This window comes from Patella vulgata, chromosome 8, assembly GCF_932274485.2.
Source record: "Patella vulgata chromosome 8, xgPatVulg1.2, whole genome shotgun sequence".
In the NCBI taxonomy this organism is placed as follows: domain Eukaryota; kingdom Metazoa; phylum Mollusca; class Gastropoda; family Patellidae; genus Patella; species Patella vulgata.
Window position 1 is genome coordinate 36536520 of NC_065886.2, and position 18386 is coordinate 36554905.

The 18386-nt window shown below is 38.4% G+C and overlaps 1 protein-coding gene across 4 annotated transcripts in view; it reads left to right on the forward strand.

The window, feature by feature from the left end:
• Positions 1–7622, forward strand: part of LOC126830561 (gamma-aminobutyric acid receptor subunit alpha-2) — a 114875-nt gene extending 107253 nt beyond the window's left edge. For all 4 annotated transcript variants that reach the window (XM_050560961.2, XM_050560960.2, XM_050560962.2 and 1 more), the window contains 2 exons: positions 5644–5843; positions 6161–7622. In XM_050560961.2, coding sequence (XP_050416918.2) covers positions 5644–5843; positions 6161–6481 — 521 coding nt within the window. In that variant the 3' untranslated portion in view covers positions 6482–7622. The remainder of the gene's footprint in view (positions 1–5643; positions 5844–6160) is intronic.
• The last annotated feature ends 10764 nt before the right edge of the window (positions 7623–18386 follow it).

Below are 18386 nucleotides of genomic sequence, written 5' to 3' on the forward strand. Positions count from 1 at the left end.
CCCTTCAAATATTTTCTCGTCTATGTTTGTACATAGTCTATGTAAAAGAAGAACCTCGTTTCAAATTAAAGACATTATATTTTTCTGCACGCTCCCACTTGAGGGAATTCTTGACTTAATAGAATTGTTCCTCTATACGAAATCACATGCATCCACGGGGCTTCATCATTTAAATATCGTCTCCGTAGAGCAGACTCTAGTGCTTCGACTAAATGGGCATATAAATTAGATTAGCCGAGGACAAACAAAGGCCGTTTATTGCTTGTTCCAAGGAAAGAAATCCTACCTTCATTTGTTTATTTAAGATGGCGGGATAAAATTACCAATTTAAAAATCTGGAAGGAAGTCATGGTCGCGTTGATTTCTTCCGGAAATGAATACCCGTAACATTTTGAATGCATGATACAAGGTCTTCTGGGAATGGGCGAGATAAGTGATATGTAAATATGTAAATTGGTAATTCCTTGGATACGGTAATGCCTGTTCTACACAAGATAAGTTGAAAATTTAATAATGATCTCGTGGTCATTTACACACACCTGTGGGAGCCGCAGAGTAAGATGATGTCTCTCTTACCAAGGAGGTCTCGTGTTCACTCCCGGTGTTGGTGTGGTTCCATCTTGTCATTGGTGCAGGACCAAGGGTCTGACAAGAAACAGTTTCTAGTCGTTCGGGTGGAACGAAAAACCGAGGTCCCGTGTACACATTGGCGCGCACGTAAGAGAACCCTCGCTAGTTGGATTTCGAAATAAGAGTAGACCATAGTGCTGCTGTCCGGGCAACATTTCCCTCATCGAACACTGTATGGCCGTCTTCATTACTCCAGTCAGTGAAGAAAAGTTTGACGTCACACCCACCCACCTCCACTCAACTCCACTCGCCCTCAGTATTAAATGAAAATGAAATGAAATAGGTTCTAACGTAAATGAAATGAAATGAAATGGGGTTTAACGTCCTACTGATGGTTCTAACGTCCTACATGCCTGCACAAACTGAACTAATGAAGAAGGGCATATCCCATACAACGTGCTCATCGGCAGATTTGTGACCGGGCAGCGACTTTTCACCCATATGTACACCGGGAGACGTTAGTTTTTCTTCCCATTCGAATGAATAGGCCATACTTAATTGGCATTTCGGCAATCGTAACCATGTTTGAACAACCTCAAGGTTTGTCGCAAAATGAAGGAAGAATTGTGTTGACGAGACAGTAAACTCCACTTCATCTTTACACCATGGACCTCGCATGGGAACGACTACACAAAATGAAACGAGGTTTAACGCCCTACTGATCTGCTCCGACTTTGAATAATGAAGACGGCATTATCCATACAGTGTGTTAGGAGAGCAATTTTATCTGGACAGCGGCGCTAGAGACTACTCTTATATCGAATTCCAACCGCCAAAGGATCTTTTACGTGCAAGCCAATGTGTACACGGGACCTCGGTTTTTCGTCCCATCCGATTGACTATAACCTGTTCATTGCCAAGTCCTTTGACCTTTAAAACTGACAAGGAGGAACCACGCCCCGGAAAATCTCGATGAACTTTCTCTTGCAACACCAGGATCGAACACGGGGCCCCCAGGTTAGCGAGCAAACGTCTTACTTACAGAGCCACCGCGGCTCCTACGACTAAACAAACTTCCTTTGTCAGGCTGGAGGCGCTAGTTGAAAAGTTGGAATGGGCCCACGCAGAAAATTGAACCGGCGATGTTGGTTGTCGAAAACACAATATATCCTCGGAACTAAATAAATAATAAGAATTGTTTAAAATGTTAGCAGCACATAACACGTGATAAACTGGGTATTAACTGCAAGAGCTCTATTTCAGACACGGCTTAATACAGATATTTACACAATAAAAATCTTCTAAATGTAACAAATGGCCTCCTGTTAATGGATTCTTAGTGCTAGATTGATTATAAAACTATTGCTAGCTAGATAATACATCTTGTATTCGACATGTTTCAAAATAGTCGTGATGCTCACTTAAGGATGTTCTTTTGTGTAAATGGATCTAATTTCGTGTAGAAGTGTTAGCCTAACTTTCAGATAGATCAATAAAAAAACGGGAGAGTAAATTATCAAACACGAAGAATCGGGGGGAGAAAAAAATGAGAACGACCGTTTGTTTTTCTTCATGTATAATAGCACAGTTTCATGTGACCAACACGATTGTTGCTGGTGTTGTTTCATGGAGCCACGGTGGCTCAGCGGGAAAAACGTTGCCTCGCTAATCTGGAGGTCGCGTCTTCGATCCCTGCGATTGTTGTTGCTGTTGTTTCAGCGGGTAAGACGTTGCCTCGCTAACAGGGGGTCGTGTCTTCGATCCCTGCGAATGTTGTTGCTGTTGTTTCATGGAGCCACGGTGGCTCAGCGGGTAGGACGTTGGCACGCTAACCTGGAGGTTGCGTGTTCGATCTTTGCATTGGCCGAGAAAGTTCATCGGGATTTTCCCGCGTGGTTCCCCCTTGTCATTTTTCGGGACAGAGGGCCTGGCAAGGGACAACGTATAAGCGTTCAAATGGAACGAAAACATTGGCGTGCACGTAAAAGATCCCTTGACAGTTGGAATATAAGAGTAGGCCTTAGTGCCGCTGTCTGGGCAAAGATTCCCTCATAACAAACTGTATGGCGTATGCCCGTCTTCATAACTAGCCCAGTCGGAGCAGAACATTAGGACGTTAAACCCCATTTCATTTTCTTACTAACTGAGCCACCGCGACACCCTGTTATTATATGTGATGTTGCTGAGTTACACAGATAACCCAATGCAAACGCCATCGTAAAACATTGATCTCATAAATATTAGCCTTCCACGGTCAGCCACATTTACCGTTTATTGTTATGTCTCTAAACACTCGACAATTGAATAAAAACAATTTTTACAGATTCATTACATTTAGACGTGAACTGGGAAATGACATGGAATACCTCACGCTTTATGTCTCTCGTTATTAATTTAAAGGATTATTGATTGACATTAACTCGATAAAAAAAATTAAAGTTTTTAACGGTATCGAAAACCAAGCAACTTGTTTTTCGTTATTCACCAATATCGAAAAACGAGTAGCTCGTTTATCGCTATATTAACCAATAACGAATAACGAGCTAACTACTCACTGTCTGGCGTATCTCTGGTAGTGAAGGACGGAGGACATGGCAAGGGATTGTGTGTAGTCGTTCGGATAGGACGACGAATCGAGTTCCATTTTCATGTTGGCGTGCACGTAAACGCATCCTTGATAATTGATTTTTGAATTATCTCTCATACCACATTGCATGGTGTAACGCGCGTTTTCATACTCCTGTTTGTGCAGAGAGGTAGGACGTTAAACCCCATTTTATTTCATTTGAAGACAGTTAATAACCCATGATGATAACGGCGTAACTAAGTGATTTTGAGATTACCATTATCGCGATTAAAGCTCGGACAATTGCGCAACTATATTGCAAGAAAGACATTAACTTAATGGATCAATTTGCAATATTAATCTTTTTTCTAAAGTTGTCATTTAAAGACAATCTCACAAAGATGGTACATTTGTAAATACATACTGTACATCAACAACCCGATATACACTAATCTTAAAAGAGAAATATTGTTATTGATTTGCATAAATGAAATGAAATGGGGTTTAATGTCCAGCTCTTCTGCGCCGACTGAGCTAATGAAGAAGAGCATAAGCCATACAGTGTGCTATGAGGGATTTTTTACCCAGACAACGAGGCTACGGCATACTCTGATTTCGAATTAAAACTGTCAAAGGTTCTTTGTTGTGTACGTTCCATCCGAAGGACTAAACCCCGTCCTGCATCCGCTGAAAGGGGAAACCACGCTGGTCAATTCCGGTCACCCGGATCTCTGGACTGAGCCAGTGTTTTACTCATTGAGCCACACCCTAACATGATCTTAAATAGTGGCCATTTATCGAACCTTAGAAAAGCGATCTCTTAAATTAATTGGCAACCCCAAACAACAACCCAACCTTTGTTTCCCTTAAGCGAATTGTCGTGGGCGGGGGTGGGAGTATTACTCATAAATATTGCAAGTGTTAAAGCTTAAACTGTTAAAATTTCTAAATTAATATGATTTAAAAGCTGATTAATGACGTCACATTATTCTGGCTTGCATGGACACATTGCCACTCCCTAAAAACCATTGAGAGCATTAATACTCTTTCGGTACTTTTTAAATCGCAAACATAATATTGTCATTAAAATTCCTTTAGAATAATGAGATTACATGTCAGTAAATAAACATCTATATTTACATGAAGTTCTGCTAAGCAGGCATTATGTAAAAGCTTAATCTGCCTATCGCAGGTTTTTCTTACATAATGCCCCTTTAAATAATGGTTACTTATTTCACTAAAAGTCTATGGGATTAACCGGTTACTTATTTCACATTACTTCTCCAGATTAACCCATTCGGTGCTATATACTAATCTGGCTTAAGAGAATATCCTTTTTTTTCAAAACCATTATTATTATTGCTAAAATACCTCGAAAGTTTTCTACTTTACCAAATAATTTAAATGGATGATCTACGATAGTCCAATGGCCTAAAACACATTTAAATCCATCTCTCTCTTTTTTAAAATTTAGACATAAATATTTTACTTTTGTTGGTGACGTTATTGAAAGGAAACCCGAATCCTCAAACTAGAATTAATGAATTAGTATATGCTGCTTCCTTAAATATCGTTGAAGTTCAGCTGTATTAAAGATGCAGTATGTATGATTTCGATAAAGAGCTGACCGTTCGTGCTATATTATATCAATATTAGATAATGAAAATGAATACATTGAAAATTTCAGTCAAATGGCTTTACTGTGAGCGAAGTTATACATGTTCGTGCTATATTAATTCAATATTAGATAATGAAAATGAATTTATTGAACATTTCAGTCAAATGGCTTTACTGTGAGCGAAGTTATATATGTTCGAAATTTTGACAAGAAATAGCTTAAATTTGGTTCTACAACTGCCAATTAACAGTTTGTAATCTGGAGTGCCAAGTATCATTGTCACGATTAATAAAAAAATCTACATTGTTCAGACATTTCGAAGGGTTTTAGAAAACTTTAGGAAATAAAAACAAAAACGAAAATATGGAAAAAATTCCTTAAATATTCCGTTGATTGAATTTTAGACTGATATTCGGTCCCACAAAGTTTCATTTTCGATTTTAATTCTTCGAAAGTACGGAGTGATATAACAAAAAAGGCTCCATGGGTAAAAATGCATAGTTGAAGTTGACATTTACAAGAATTTTCATCGCACAGGCCCCAAAAGTAAATTGTAGGTTGTCGGTATCTATACTTGCAAATTATGTAATGAAAATGCTTTTGACGAACCCAGTGGTTGTTAAATCATAGATTTCAACGCTTAGACATATCTTCTATCATATCGTAAGGTTGAATTAGACAAAATCCCATTATTTCAGAGACGTTCATTTTGTATTCAAAATGACGACCGGAAATGCGGTCAGATCACGCGTGTCCATCATTTATTCGAAAGAGGACATCAAAAATTACCTGTATGCTTTTGTCAAAATGTGAGTGATTGTTCACCTAAGCGCCCCGACTAAGGAAAATATGCGCATGATAAATTTATAAATATATATTTTTTTTTCAGGTGTGACCACCATATTGAGTACAGCCCAGATAGGAATGACAGTAAGGGAAGGTCTGCCAAGGGTACCATACGCCACGGCTATAGACGTGTTTCTTAACGTGTGCCTTGTGTATGATATGGCGGCTCTCATCCAATATGCTGCTGTCAACTATTTTACTAAAGTCATGCCAATAGAAGGTGGTGACGAGGAGGAGGACGAGGTAGGTAGAACCAACAGTGTGAGAACATCAGTGTGGCTGGGCAGGGGAGGGGGCGGGGGCACTACGACCTACCCTTTCATCGAATTCCAACTATCAATGGTTCTTTTGTGTGCACTTGAAGGTTTTACGTCCCAACCGAACGACTAGACGTTGTCATTTACAATTGACACGTGGAAACCACGAATCCCATGGTTACCGAGTCAGAGCCTTACTAACAGACAGCCGCAGCGTCCATAACTATGGCTGATATTACCCATCATTCAGTTCAACTAGTGTTAATCAGGATGTAATATAACTTTATTCTTTAATTCTTGCAGTTGACTGGGTTTCCACCGCCAAGGAAAATCATCATCTCTGAGCAAGAACATGAACGAGAGCGTGAAACATTAATTTTGAACAATGCCCATGTTGTGGATCTAGAACACCAAGGTTACAAGAAGATTGGGTGTTATCAAATGTTGTGGCGATGCTTGACTGGTAATTCTGAGTTCCGGTTGCATCGTGGTAATAGTGTAAAGCCAGGAGTGGGTAACTCTGTCAGTGACATTGACTTAATGGCGCGAATTATTTTTCCGTCGACTTTTATTCTTTTCAATGTGTGTTATTGGACATTGTATCTTCATATTCCACAGAGTTGACGACCTCATATTATTGATGTTGGTGTTATCTTGTTGCTGTTAAATCAATAGTTTAGATACACGCAGTGGTCTAAGTGCTACGAGAATGCATGGTAATGACGTTTCCCTTTTTGAGAGGGGGATTCCCGTTCCCTCTCTGTTTCAAGGAAATCTAGACTTACATTCTTTAGTATTGCATTTGAAATTTCCACCAACTTCCAGCAGAAATATGGAAAAAAAACTCATTAAATGTGTTAAGTTTTGTGGTTTAGGTGTATTCCCACATTACAAAATTATAAAAACTCTCCAATGTAGATTTTTGCCCAAAAGTGCCCCACCATACCAGTAACATTTCAAAATCCGTTCCCCAAATTCACTGGATATACGCATGGTACTAGGAATCTCCACGATGTCGATTTACATTTATACACTGCGTCCATGTTTGTATGGTATCTACGATGGATAGCTTAGCCTCGTTTGTTAGTGTTGAATTATCGTAGTTCAGGACAAATCGGTGTTTAAAGATTCTTTCCTTCTTTGGGGTTTAAACACCGATCAACGCATATACACACCGAAAGAGCAGTGTTAAAAATATATCCCCACCCAGTTGGAAACATGAACTATCAATTTAGATCATAGAACAGTAAAACAAATAATTATAATTGTTGAAATTATTAAAGCTATTGTTAAATATTCTGCTTTCGTTTTTAAAACACGAAGTGAAATGGGGTTTAACTTTTTACTTGTCTGCACCGACTGGGATAATGAAGATAGACATACGCCATACAGTGTGTTATGGGGGAAATTAGGACCGGAACACGTCACTATAAGGCCTACGCTTTATTCGGATTCCAACTGTTAAGGGTTCTTTTACATGCACGTCAATGTAGACCAAATTAAACCAATATAGGGATTTGATGTTTTGGTGGTTACAGTGACACCTACATGCACCAACATTAATGCTTGATTAATCTGAATGTATTGAAATAAACTTGCTTTGTGTACATGTATAATAATAATAATAATAATATGGTCTATCCGTTTGTTTACCTTTAAAGTAATATGGTCTATCCGTTTGTTACGACATTAAATGTCACACGTCTACCCCCGTTTCCCTGTTTGCACGGCATTAAATGTATATTTAAAATAAATAAAAGCTTAAAACATATCTTGTTTACTTTTTAGCCCAGTGGGCCAACAAAAGGCACACTTCATGAACGTTTTTCGTCAGTCCGTTCCTAACCTTTTTCGACTTGGTCGTCCGTCCTACTCGACAGATGACAACCAAATTGAATATTAATGTTTCTTGGTGGTGGTGACGTTTATCAGCCCAATAATGGTTACTTTAAAGCGATAATATTATTTAAGTGGCATTTAATAACTTGGCAGATAAATAAACTATAAACATATACTTATGGAAAACAGCTACTGGTGTATTTAGACGATGTTTCGAAGAGTATTCTCTCAACGTTTTCAAGCTAAATAAATCAGTAGCTGTTTTCCATAAGTATGTTTATAGTTTATAGTTTATTTAAAGCGATAATTGCATTTTTAAAAATCATATGTTTAAAATATGTTAAGATAAGACTTTAAATACATGGAATCTATACACAGCCCTACGTTGTAAAGGAATAATCCTATAATTCACTAGTGCCAGTTGATAAATTGGCAAATATATCATTTTCAAGTTGAAACATTAACGTTGAGCTTTGCCAATACCATGAGTCGTATAGAAAACGTTGTAGGTATTTTTGCTAGTATGTCCAGTGTTATCATTATATTAAGTGTTAGAATGATTCATATGATTGCATTATAGTGTTTGACAACCTATTAGATACAGAAATCATTATAGTGTTTGACAACCTATTAGATACAGAAATCATTACAGTGTTTGACAACCTATTAGATACAGAAATCATTATGTTTTGATTGATTTTCTTTAAAAAAAATATGCAACTATCGCTTTAAGGTGCAAATTTGACATCTTCTTCAAACCAAATATACTGATTTCCACTGCATCGTATAAGTACGTTATGTGGGTGGTTGGTCAATCACTTTCGGGGGTGCACCTTGAAAGTGAAGATTTGGTATACTATCGTTATAAGATTTTGTCCGTGAAACGGCCCTTACGCCGAAGTAATTCTCTTGTCAGCCATACAGTAGCCAATCACGACATATTGAAACCAAGAATAAAAATCCCGAAGAATCTCCCTGGCCTAGGCAGGGATTGGAAACCAGGACTTGTTGGTCGAGAGACACTATCCCCGACCCTTCACCCGCTGCAGCCTCTACCAATCTCGACATTTCTTCTGAACTCGAACTACTCCTTTGGGAAATCAGATTTTATATGTATGGTGAAATAAAAGGGCCCGGACAGCAACATTGTTACTACACTGTCGCATTCCCATTTTCCCGTAAATAACTAATACATCAAAAGACCCGTCTGTGTACACTCAATCCCATCGTTCTCATTAGTAAACAGTTATATTATAACATCTGTAATTTGTTCAACATGTTTATATCAACTTATAGTCCGATGTCAAGAAGTCATCAATATGATCTTAAAGGAGAAATCCTAGCTCTATACCAGTGAATAAAAAGTGTAACAAGTTCCAAGAAAACTACGAGAAAGAAAGCGCGATAGAAATGGGGTTTAACGTCCATTCAACACAAAGTAGGTCATTTCGGAACTAACATACGTTCAATTTCCTTTCAATATTTCGCTTGAGCGTGGGGGTCTTTAGCGGTGGGGCGAAACCAGGGGACCCAGAGAAACCCCACGCGGTCGGACAGGGAACCCTACTCCTTGTCACACACAAGTGGGGAAGGGATCGATATCAGATAGAGAGCGCGATAGAAATTGGGTTTAACGTCCACTCAACACAAACTATGTCATTTCGGGACTAACATACCGTTTAATTTCCTTTCAATATTTCGCGTGATCGTAGAGGTGTCGATTGGACGGACGTTAAACCCCATTTCTCCCTAATTTGAGGATCCCGCACCTTATTCACTGATCCGCCGTGACTCTGGCCAAGTATGAACCGGGATTTCCCCTTTAACGATACCATGCTTAACGAATTCTATTAACCAATTTTATTTCATTTCTTCAAGTTAAGAAGGCGAAGTATTGTGTGATATGTTTAGAGAAGCCGGGAGTGTAATAGCATTTTAAAAAAAAAAACATTTTCAGTTCTTAAGTTCAGATAACATAAAGTAATTGAAAACCATAGGAAATATCAAAAGAAAACAGGAAGTAATTACAGACTTGTAGGTTTTCATTGCATCGTTTTTCTGTACTTGTTAACCAGTGTATCAAGAGGATGGGATCATTATATGTCAAAAATGGGTTGTATAAGGTCGATATAACAGCCGATAACAGGGTGGTATTTGCCATCATTAAGATGTCTTTCTCAAATAGTTTACACCAAAATACCGATTTTTTTTTTAATTTATCATTGCGTACGCTGAATCCGTCTTCCCCAATATGTCTTTCACAGTTATTTCATTTATATCCTTTGAACCAGAACCAGGCCTCGGTTTCACAAAGCATTCTCAGACTTAAGTTAAAAATTTACTCAACTTCCAATTATTGTTTGAGTTACATCTTTGATCCCGAAACACAAAACTTTGAATATAGTTTCGTATTGATTTAATTGATATATTAAAACAGCAATGTTTTGTAAAGGGCTATATTTTGGATAAATTCTTAACATAAGTCTGATAATGTTTTGTGAAACCGGAGCTTGGTTTCATAATCTTGGTAATCTTATACGAAACTTGACATGATTGTTCTTGCGCGTGAATTTTGCATGTCGGTGTTATAATTCCAAAATGGCCGGTACCTGGTTCAAAACCTGATCAGCAGTAAAGATTGGCTTGGCCAGGCATATTACATAGATACTTTGGAAGTATCCAAGATATCCTTAAAGTAGGCTCCAAATATATGACATAATTGGCTTAATCAACAGATGAACCATTCTGAAAGATTTGCTGAATGAAGAAAATACTGCAATCAGTGTGCAACCATTATGGTATAACTATAATTAACTATAATCCACAGAAGAAAAGTTTTATAAATACCAAGAATTCAAAGAAATTTACACAATTAAAAGGTACATTTTTGGACTATTATTGAGCAATGACATCATTAGCAAAATCATGGAAGAAAAACATAGAACAGCTGTCAGAACCAAAATTGATAGAACCAATAAGACCTTTAGTTCTAGGGACTTTAACGAGGGCTGAAAGCGGTTGTTCAGTGTTTAAAAGGCTATTTGAATAAAAAAAATTGAACATAATAAAAAAATATATAAAATGGATATTGGTAATGAGATTAAAGATAAATCTTAAAATAATTTTTTTATGATTCCATGTAACGGTTTCTATTCAGGCTACAATATGATATGATCATGCTATACTATTATATTATTGAAACATGAAAAAGTATTTGTTTGTTTGTCGCCTAAAGACAGCAATTATGAACAGATCGTCTTAAAACTTTGTATACTTATTCATTATATCCCAAGGATGACACCTATTGGCCTTGGTGTATGCTCGATCCCCAGGGACAGAGTCACGCCCACTTTTTATCGTCTACTAGACGCAATTCTTATTGGATGGCCTCGAAAGGATGACCGCTATTATTTTTGATGCATGCATCTGTTTTTCGCCTACAGGTCGCATTTCTTGACGGAAAGTTTGGAAGCATTTCATACTTATTCCTTATACCCTAAATGGCACCCCTAGTCTGGTGCAGAGCCTTGCCCCCATTTTCTCTTTGCGTCCCTTTCTTTCGCCTACATGCCACAATTCTAAATGGAAAATTGTTCATACTTATACCCTAGGGGTGACCTCTAATTTTTTGGGTGCATGCCCGACCCCAAGGGGCAGAGCCACTCCCTTTTTCGGTGAGTTGCCTACAGGTCACATTTCTTAATTGGTTGTCTTGGAACTTGTCATATGTGTTGTTTATAGCCTAAGGTGCATGTCCCGACCCCAGGAGCAGAACCATCGTCAATTTTTGTAGTTTTTGTCTACTGGCTGGAATTCTGAATGGCTCATCATGGAACTTTGCATATTTATTCCTTATATCGTAAGGACAGCAACTATTTATTTTGGTGTTTGCCCCGGCCTACAGGGGTGGTGTCACACCCACTTTTGTAATATTTAGTTTGTAAATTTGGCAAAACAAACCAAACGTCTAGCCTTCTTTGCCTCTTGTCATCTTGCCGTAGATACAGCAATTTCATATTTCATTCTCTTCATTTTAAAAAGCACCAATCAAAGAAGGAATGTGGACGTATGTTTCAGCGGTAGCGATGCTCTTGTTTTAGTTGCAAGAAATTTGATCTTGTTATAATACTGTATTCAACTCCGTACTAAAAAATGTCTCAATAAATAAGAACCATAACGCCAACTCAGAGACACAATCATGTATATACTAATAATAAACCGCTGGGTGGTTGGGAATCACTCTAGCGGATTGTCTTCTAAAAAGATCAGTTAAGAAGAGAAAGGAATGAAATGAAATGGCGTTTAAGTCTGCTATGAGTGAAATTGTGCCCAGGCAGCGGCGCTACGACAATGTAAGCACGGGACCTCGGTTTTTCGTTCCATCCGGAGAACTAGCCAGCTGACCTTGTCACGTCTTCAACCCTGCATCGTGGACGAGGAGAAACCACACAACATGACTAATCAGTTTGTGACTGTTATAAAACAGTTGCCAATCGAAGAAGAGTAGGCCCGAATAAAATGTCGCAGTTATTTCCCTTTAGATTAGATATACCTAACCATGTGGATTAATAATTGAATGAATGTATAAATGGCGATAAATATATTTTACATTAAAAATCAACAAGTCAGTTAGCCACTGGCTCACTCATTAGGAGATCCCGAACTTAATCCCAGTGTTGGCTGAGACAATTTAATAGGTAGGCGTGAAAAAAAGAAGTTCAGTCAATCCTGAGCATCAAGTTACATGCGACCAATTTTACATGCAGTTATTAAGTTGAGCAATATGGCTAGCTTCTATTAAACAGGCATTATGCAAGAGCTAAATCTGCCTATCGCAGGTCTTTCTTCAGGCTTGAAATGTTATATAAATTACTAATTAGACATTAATTAACTTACCAAGATTATAATCAACTCGCGATGCCATCGGATAGCTGCGATATAGCGATATAAGAAGATTTAAATACGTTTTGTGGTCGATGTGGGTACGGTAAAGATGGATAATCGAGACTTTGTTTATTATCGTAACAACGGTAGTAATGACAATCAGCGTGAAGTCATTTGACAGACATGTTCAGCATATTCTCCTTTCAACTATTGGGGGGAGGGGATGGCCGAATGATTAACGCGAGCCATTATATCATAAGGTCTGTCATGTCGGTGTACGTGACAAGAAGTATGGTCGCCTGTCCAACCTCGTGGGTTTTTCTCCGGGTCCTCCAGTTTCCTTCCACTGCCAAAGACCCATATGCGCAAGCGAATTATTGAAATAAACTTGAACCATATGTTAGTCTTGAAATGACCTAATTCGTGTCGAGTGGACGTTAAACCCCATTTCTCACCCTCTCTCTCTTTTTAACTATTATAGCGAGAACTGCCAGCTCTATAATCTTACCTAATGCCGCTTTAATGAAACAAGCTATGGACGTGTTCATATTACTCTTGTTATCTCAGTTGTATTCAAAAGTTGTCCTGTAAAAAATTAATCTATTGAGTATGATTACAATGAAATAAGAAATCCAATTACAGGTTGGTGATGCGCGAAATGAAATATGAAATCAAGTGTCGGAGGTTGAAAGATAAAAAGATAAAATCTAATATAAAGAGACTATTGTAATTATACAATAATATCATGTGAAATATTGGACTTGTGTCAGATGAAGTTAAAGGAGGCAAATACTCTCAAAGGGCCACTTTCGGTCATTTTGAGATCAAATTAAGGGAATTTGTTCTCTATGGTTTTGTGGATAATGCGAGAAGTGTGTGTGTGTATAGGGGCGGGGGCAGGGACAGGGCACAATCTGATTCTAAACACAGATCCTATTTCATTTCGATTTTATAGTTCAAAATTTCGTTTTACTTGTCTTTACTACACTAGGACCTGGAAGAGTTGTTATCATTGACGTGTTCTGAATGATGTGAGGGATTAGCCAATGAAACGCTCTGTTACGGCGAACTTTAGGCGTGTTTTGCACGGAACTGTGGGTAATCCACTAGTAACATCAATGCTGATTGGTTAATCAAATGTCTGACGTCATAGGTCAAAAGCCGCTCGTATGACCTCTGACACGACCTATCGCTATAACCGGTCAGATCTTCATGTAGTGTAGCCCATCGAAAGAATAAAAAAAAAACGAAATATAGATCTGTATTTTAATCAGATTGGGGCAGGGCACATACTCGTTTTCGAATTCCAACTGTCCTTGACATTTTACGAATACGTCAATGTATGCCCGACTGGACCTTGGTCTTTCCTCGATCCCCATCCGAACGCATAGAGACACTTTGCATGTCAGATGAAGCAGCATCATTTTTAAGAATTTATATTATACAGTTTAAAACAAAATCCCTGAAGGTGAATCGCATGCGATGTCATGTTGTCTGAAACAAATCTCGTTAATTTATCTTTTATACAAATTAACCCCAAATTTGATGACGATCTACTAGTTTACTGTGTATCCATCGACACCCACCAATATATAGAACACAAACCTATCTTATGAAGTATCATTATGGAAGTTCGGAGTCAAATTTCAGCTCTTCAAGAACCAACTTCGACCCTACATCATATTTACCATCTTAACGTGAACATGGCAATCAAATTCATTACAGGCCCAACTCCTTCAGGATATGTAATCACAAATATAATTTACTCCATTGCTGTGTGTCAAAATTGGTTAAAATATATCCTGGGGCTATCTAGAGACGTCTTAACAATTTGGGAAAAATATAAGTTGTACTGGAAATGAGATTCAATATGAATTCTTCTAATTTGTTCTGTTTAATGGAAACTGGTACAATGGGGTTAATTGGTCGATATTACTCCTTTAAGCTTCATGACATTTTCAGGAAATGGATTCTTTTCAAGTACAATGTATATATATATTTGTATATGAGAAAACATGGTCGTTGCATGGGATCCCTAGCTGCAAATGTCATTGGGGCCCTTGTATCAAGAGTGAAAAGGGGTCATATTCTGGTCATACCAGTACGGTAGATAGGTATCAACAAGTATTTATAGGTATAGGTATATCTATCTATCTATCTATCTATCTATCTATCTACATGCAGGTTCGCTGTGTTTATGTTTAAATGACCGGGCTTCTGGCTATTGATCTCCCGAAATGTATATTCTGAAGGACTAATTTTAGGCATCGTGTACGAAGCTATTAAATTATTAGTGGTTGACACATGTGTGGAGGACGTTTTTCCATTGGTGGATTCACTTCTAACATTCGAATCTTAGTGGGCGCATGTGTAGGGAACATGTTTCCACTGGGGGATTCATTTCTAACATTAAAATCTTAGTAGGCGCATGTGTAGGGAACAGGTTTCCTTTGATGACTTCACTACAATACTCGAACTTTAACCACGTGTCGTTTACGACATGTTTAGGTATGACTAAATAGATTTTACAATAATTGGTATACTTTTTATTTGGGGTCATTCAAGCAAAAGAGAGAGAGAGAGAGAGAGAGAGAGAGATGGGTTTAACGTCCACTCGACACAAACTAGGTCATTTCGGGACTAACATATGGTTTTAATTATATTTCAATAATTGGCTTGTGGGAGGAAATCAAAGGACCCGGAGAAAACCCACGAGGTTGGACAGGCGACCCTACTTCTTGTCACGTACAACCGAGGATTGGAAACCACGCCAGTTGACTCAATGACAGGCCTTATGATACAGCGCGCGCGTTTTAACCATTCGGCCATCCAATCCCCGCCCCACCCCATTCAAGCAAAAAGTTGTGAGTGAAACATATTATCTGTTGTGGTCTTGGTGTATGCTTCCCTATGATTTATAGTTTTCTAGTCACAGACATTATCAAGATTTGTTTTAGACCATTTGGGTTAAACCCTAATCATGAACTACTCGTGCTGTTTGTGGTTTGTATGTCTATTTCATTAGCATCTAGGATTAAGATAGGAACGTGACCTGTCTAAACCTACTGATGAATGTTATTATATCCTAATTCTCTTTACATGGTATTTAGGTATTTCTCTTCTCTGGACTTATCGAGGTTGATTTAAACGAAATGATATCTCCAAGTAAACCACGCAGAAAACTTAATTAAATGTACACTTTATGCATACAATGTCACCGATTTCATTGAGAAAGGTTGTTTATCTTGCAAGTTTATAAAATGAGCAAGACATTTAATAACTGCGTTTCATATCCACGGAAGTGCCATTATGTCGAATAATAACTGACGATAATGGTATGTCTTAAATCCTAAACGTATTCGATGTATATTTTTCAACTTATGTGCACGTATATTCATGCATGTTTCAATGCAGGTTCTATGGAGTCGACATCTGCTTTAGAGCCCGACAATTCTATTTTATATCATCTGTTCCTTAAAGAATCCGACCCCAAATGTAATATCGAATATACCAATTTTATATTAATACCATTTAGTGCAGAACCATCAACGTGAAATCTACATAAATCCCCTTGACCTACTTATAGCATGTATCTACATCACTTCGACTCATTGCAACAAATCCACGGATCTTTTTGACCCCGTTAATCTTCTCGTCTGGGTAAATTTCTAACGGAGCAAGTTGATTATGACAATCTTGAGACCGGATTTTATATCGTTAGGGGAATTGGTAGACTAGATATATTGTGAATTGAATTTCATTTTCTTTGATAAATGAAATTAAATATTGGATTGTGAAATCTACAGACCTTTCGCATCATATTTAAATTGATAAAATGATTGTATAGCGATGTAATGAATTAGATTTAGCTATTGAAGAGGGTTGTGCAAATTATTTGAAATGCTGATGATAATTCTAACCGATAGATGTAAAAAAACATAATGTGACACATGGAAGCTGACTGGCTTATTGTATTATTTGAATTATTTGAAGTGCTGATTGTTATTCCTGTGTAGAAAACAATCAACAGACAAAGGTTTTCCAAAGGTTTATTTGGGATGATCGCTTTCTTAAAATATCCGGGAGCCGCGGTTGTTCAGTGAGTCAGACGCTGACTCGCTAAGCAGGAGGTCTCGAGTTCGATCCCGGCGTTGGCCTGACCGTTAAAACCGCTCGGGTTCGGTTTCCCCTTGTCAGTGGTGTAAGGACGGAGAGTCTGACAAGGAAAGGGTCTAGTTGTTCTGATGAAAGAAGAAAGCGAGGCCCCGTGTACACATAGCCGAGCACCTCAAAGAACCCTTAACAGTTGGAATTCGAAATGAGAGTAAAACGTAGCGCCGCTGTCCAGACCAAGTTTCCCACATAGCACACTGTAGAACGTTAAACCCTATTTCATGTGTTACAATATCCAGTATTAATTAAAATAAATGGTCTGATGCTTCTTGTATGCTTAACTCCGCTATTAAGCCTTCTCAATTATTCTACTGGCTGCAAGTGTGTAATTAAAATCAAATCTATTTTCTTTTCTGTTTATTCCTATCGTTAATTGGGGAAAGTCTTCATAAGAAGTGGTCTACTTGATTTCCTGCTTATGAAACTGACGCTTATGAAAATGACGCTTTGTACTCGTCGTGGAAAAAGCGTCCCGCGATTCTTGTTACGATTCTCCAGTCGCTTTGCATACCTAATAAAGGTTTACTGCAACATGAATGTCGTAAGAAAAAGTCGTTGAGGGCGCTCGTAGATATTTATACAATGGTTAATTTAGAGTGAATACTTTCTTCTTCATGGTGCCTCAGTGAATAGCCCAGTTAGGTGCTTGTCTTCGAGAACGTTCATGTTGTGGAGCCAGATAGCTCAGTGAATAGGACGCCGAATGACTAACCACAAAGCCTAGTGAATAGGGCGTCGGATGACTAACCATGAGGCCTAGTGAATAGGACGTCGGATGACTAACCACAAGGCCTAGTGAATAGGGCACCGGATGACTAACCACGAGGCCTAGTGAATAGGGCGCCGGATGACTAACCAAAAAGCCTAGTGAATAGGGCGTCGGATGACTAACCATGAGGCTTAGTGAATAGGGCGCTAGATGACTATCCACAAGGCCTAGTGAATAGGGCACCGGATGACTAACCACGAGGCCTAGTTAATAGGGAGCCTAATCACTAACCAGGATGTCCCCGGGACGACCCCGGTGTTAGTTGAGACGTCTCACCTCGGGTTTTTGAGCATGGTTTCATCTTGACATGAAAATACACCTTGTCATTTAAGAATGGGAGCAAACGTTGCATTCTTGGAACAATTGTCCTCAGCAAACGTAGTTGTACGGGAACAATTGCCCCCAGCAAACGTCGTTGTACGTGAACAATTGCCTTCATACAACACTGCATGCCCCCATGGGAAACTTCACGTACCACTGGACATTAAACCTCGTGTAATTTCATTTCGTTTAACACAGCTCTACAGCTCTACAGCTCAGAATCAGTTACTGGTTATTTGGACAATCAAATTAAACGGATAGTATTATTAGCTGTTTCAGAGAGTTCAAAACAGACGCCTCACTTATTATATATCCATTTGACCTACCATAGAAATATCTCCAAATATATCGATAATATGCCAAAGGGAACCCAAATTGATAAAGGGAATCCAGGGACATCGTTAACCAGCGTCTATGTGACTCTCATTTCTGCTGATAAACATATGAAACAGAAACACTTACATTTTTTTCTCATTTTCCAATTTTGTTCGTTAGTTTCTTACTAGAACGTCTGAGACTACTTTCAAATGTCCGTTATAATTG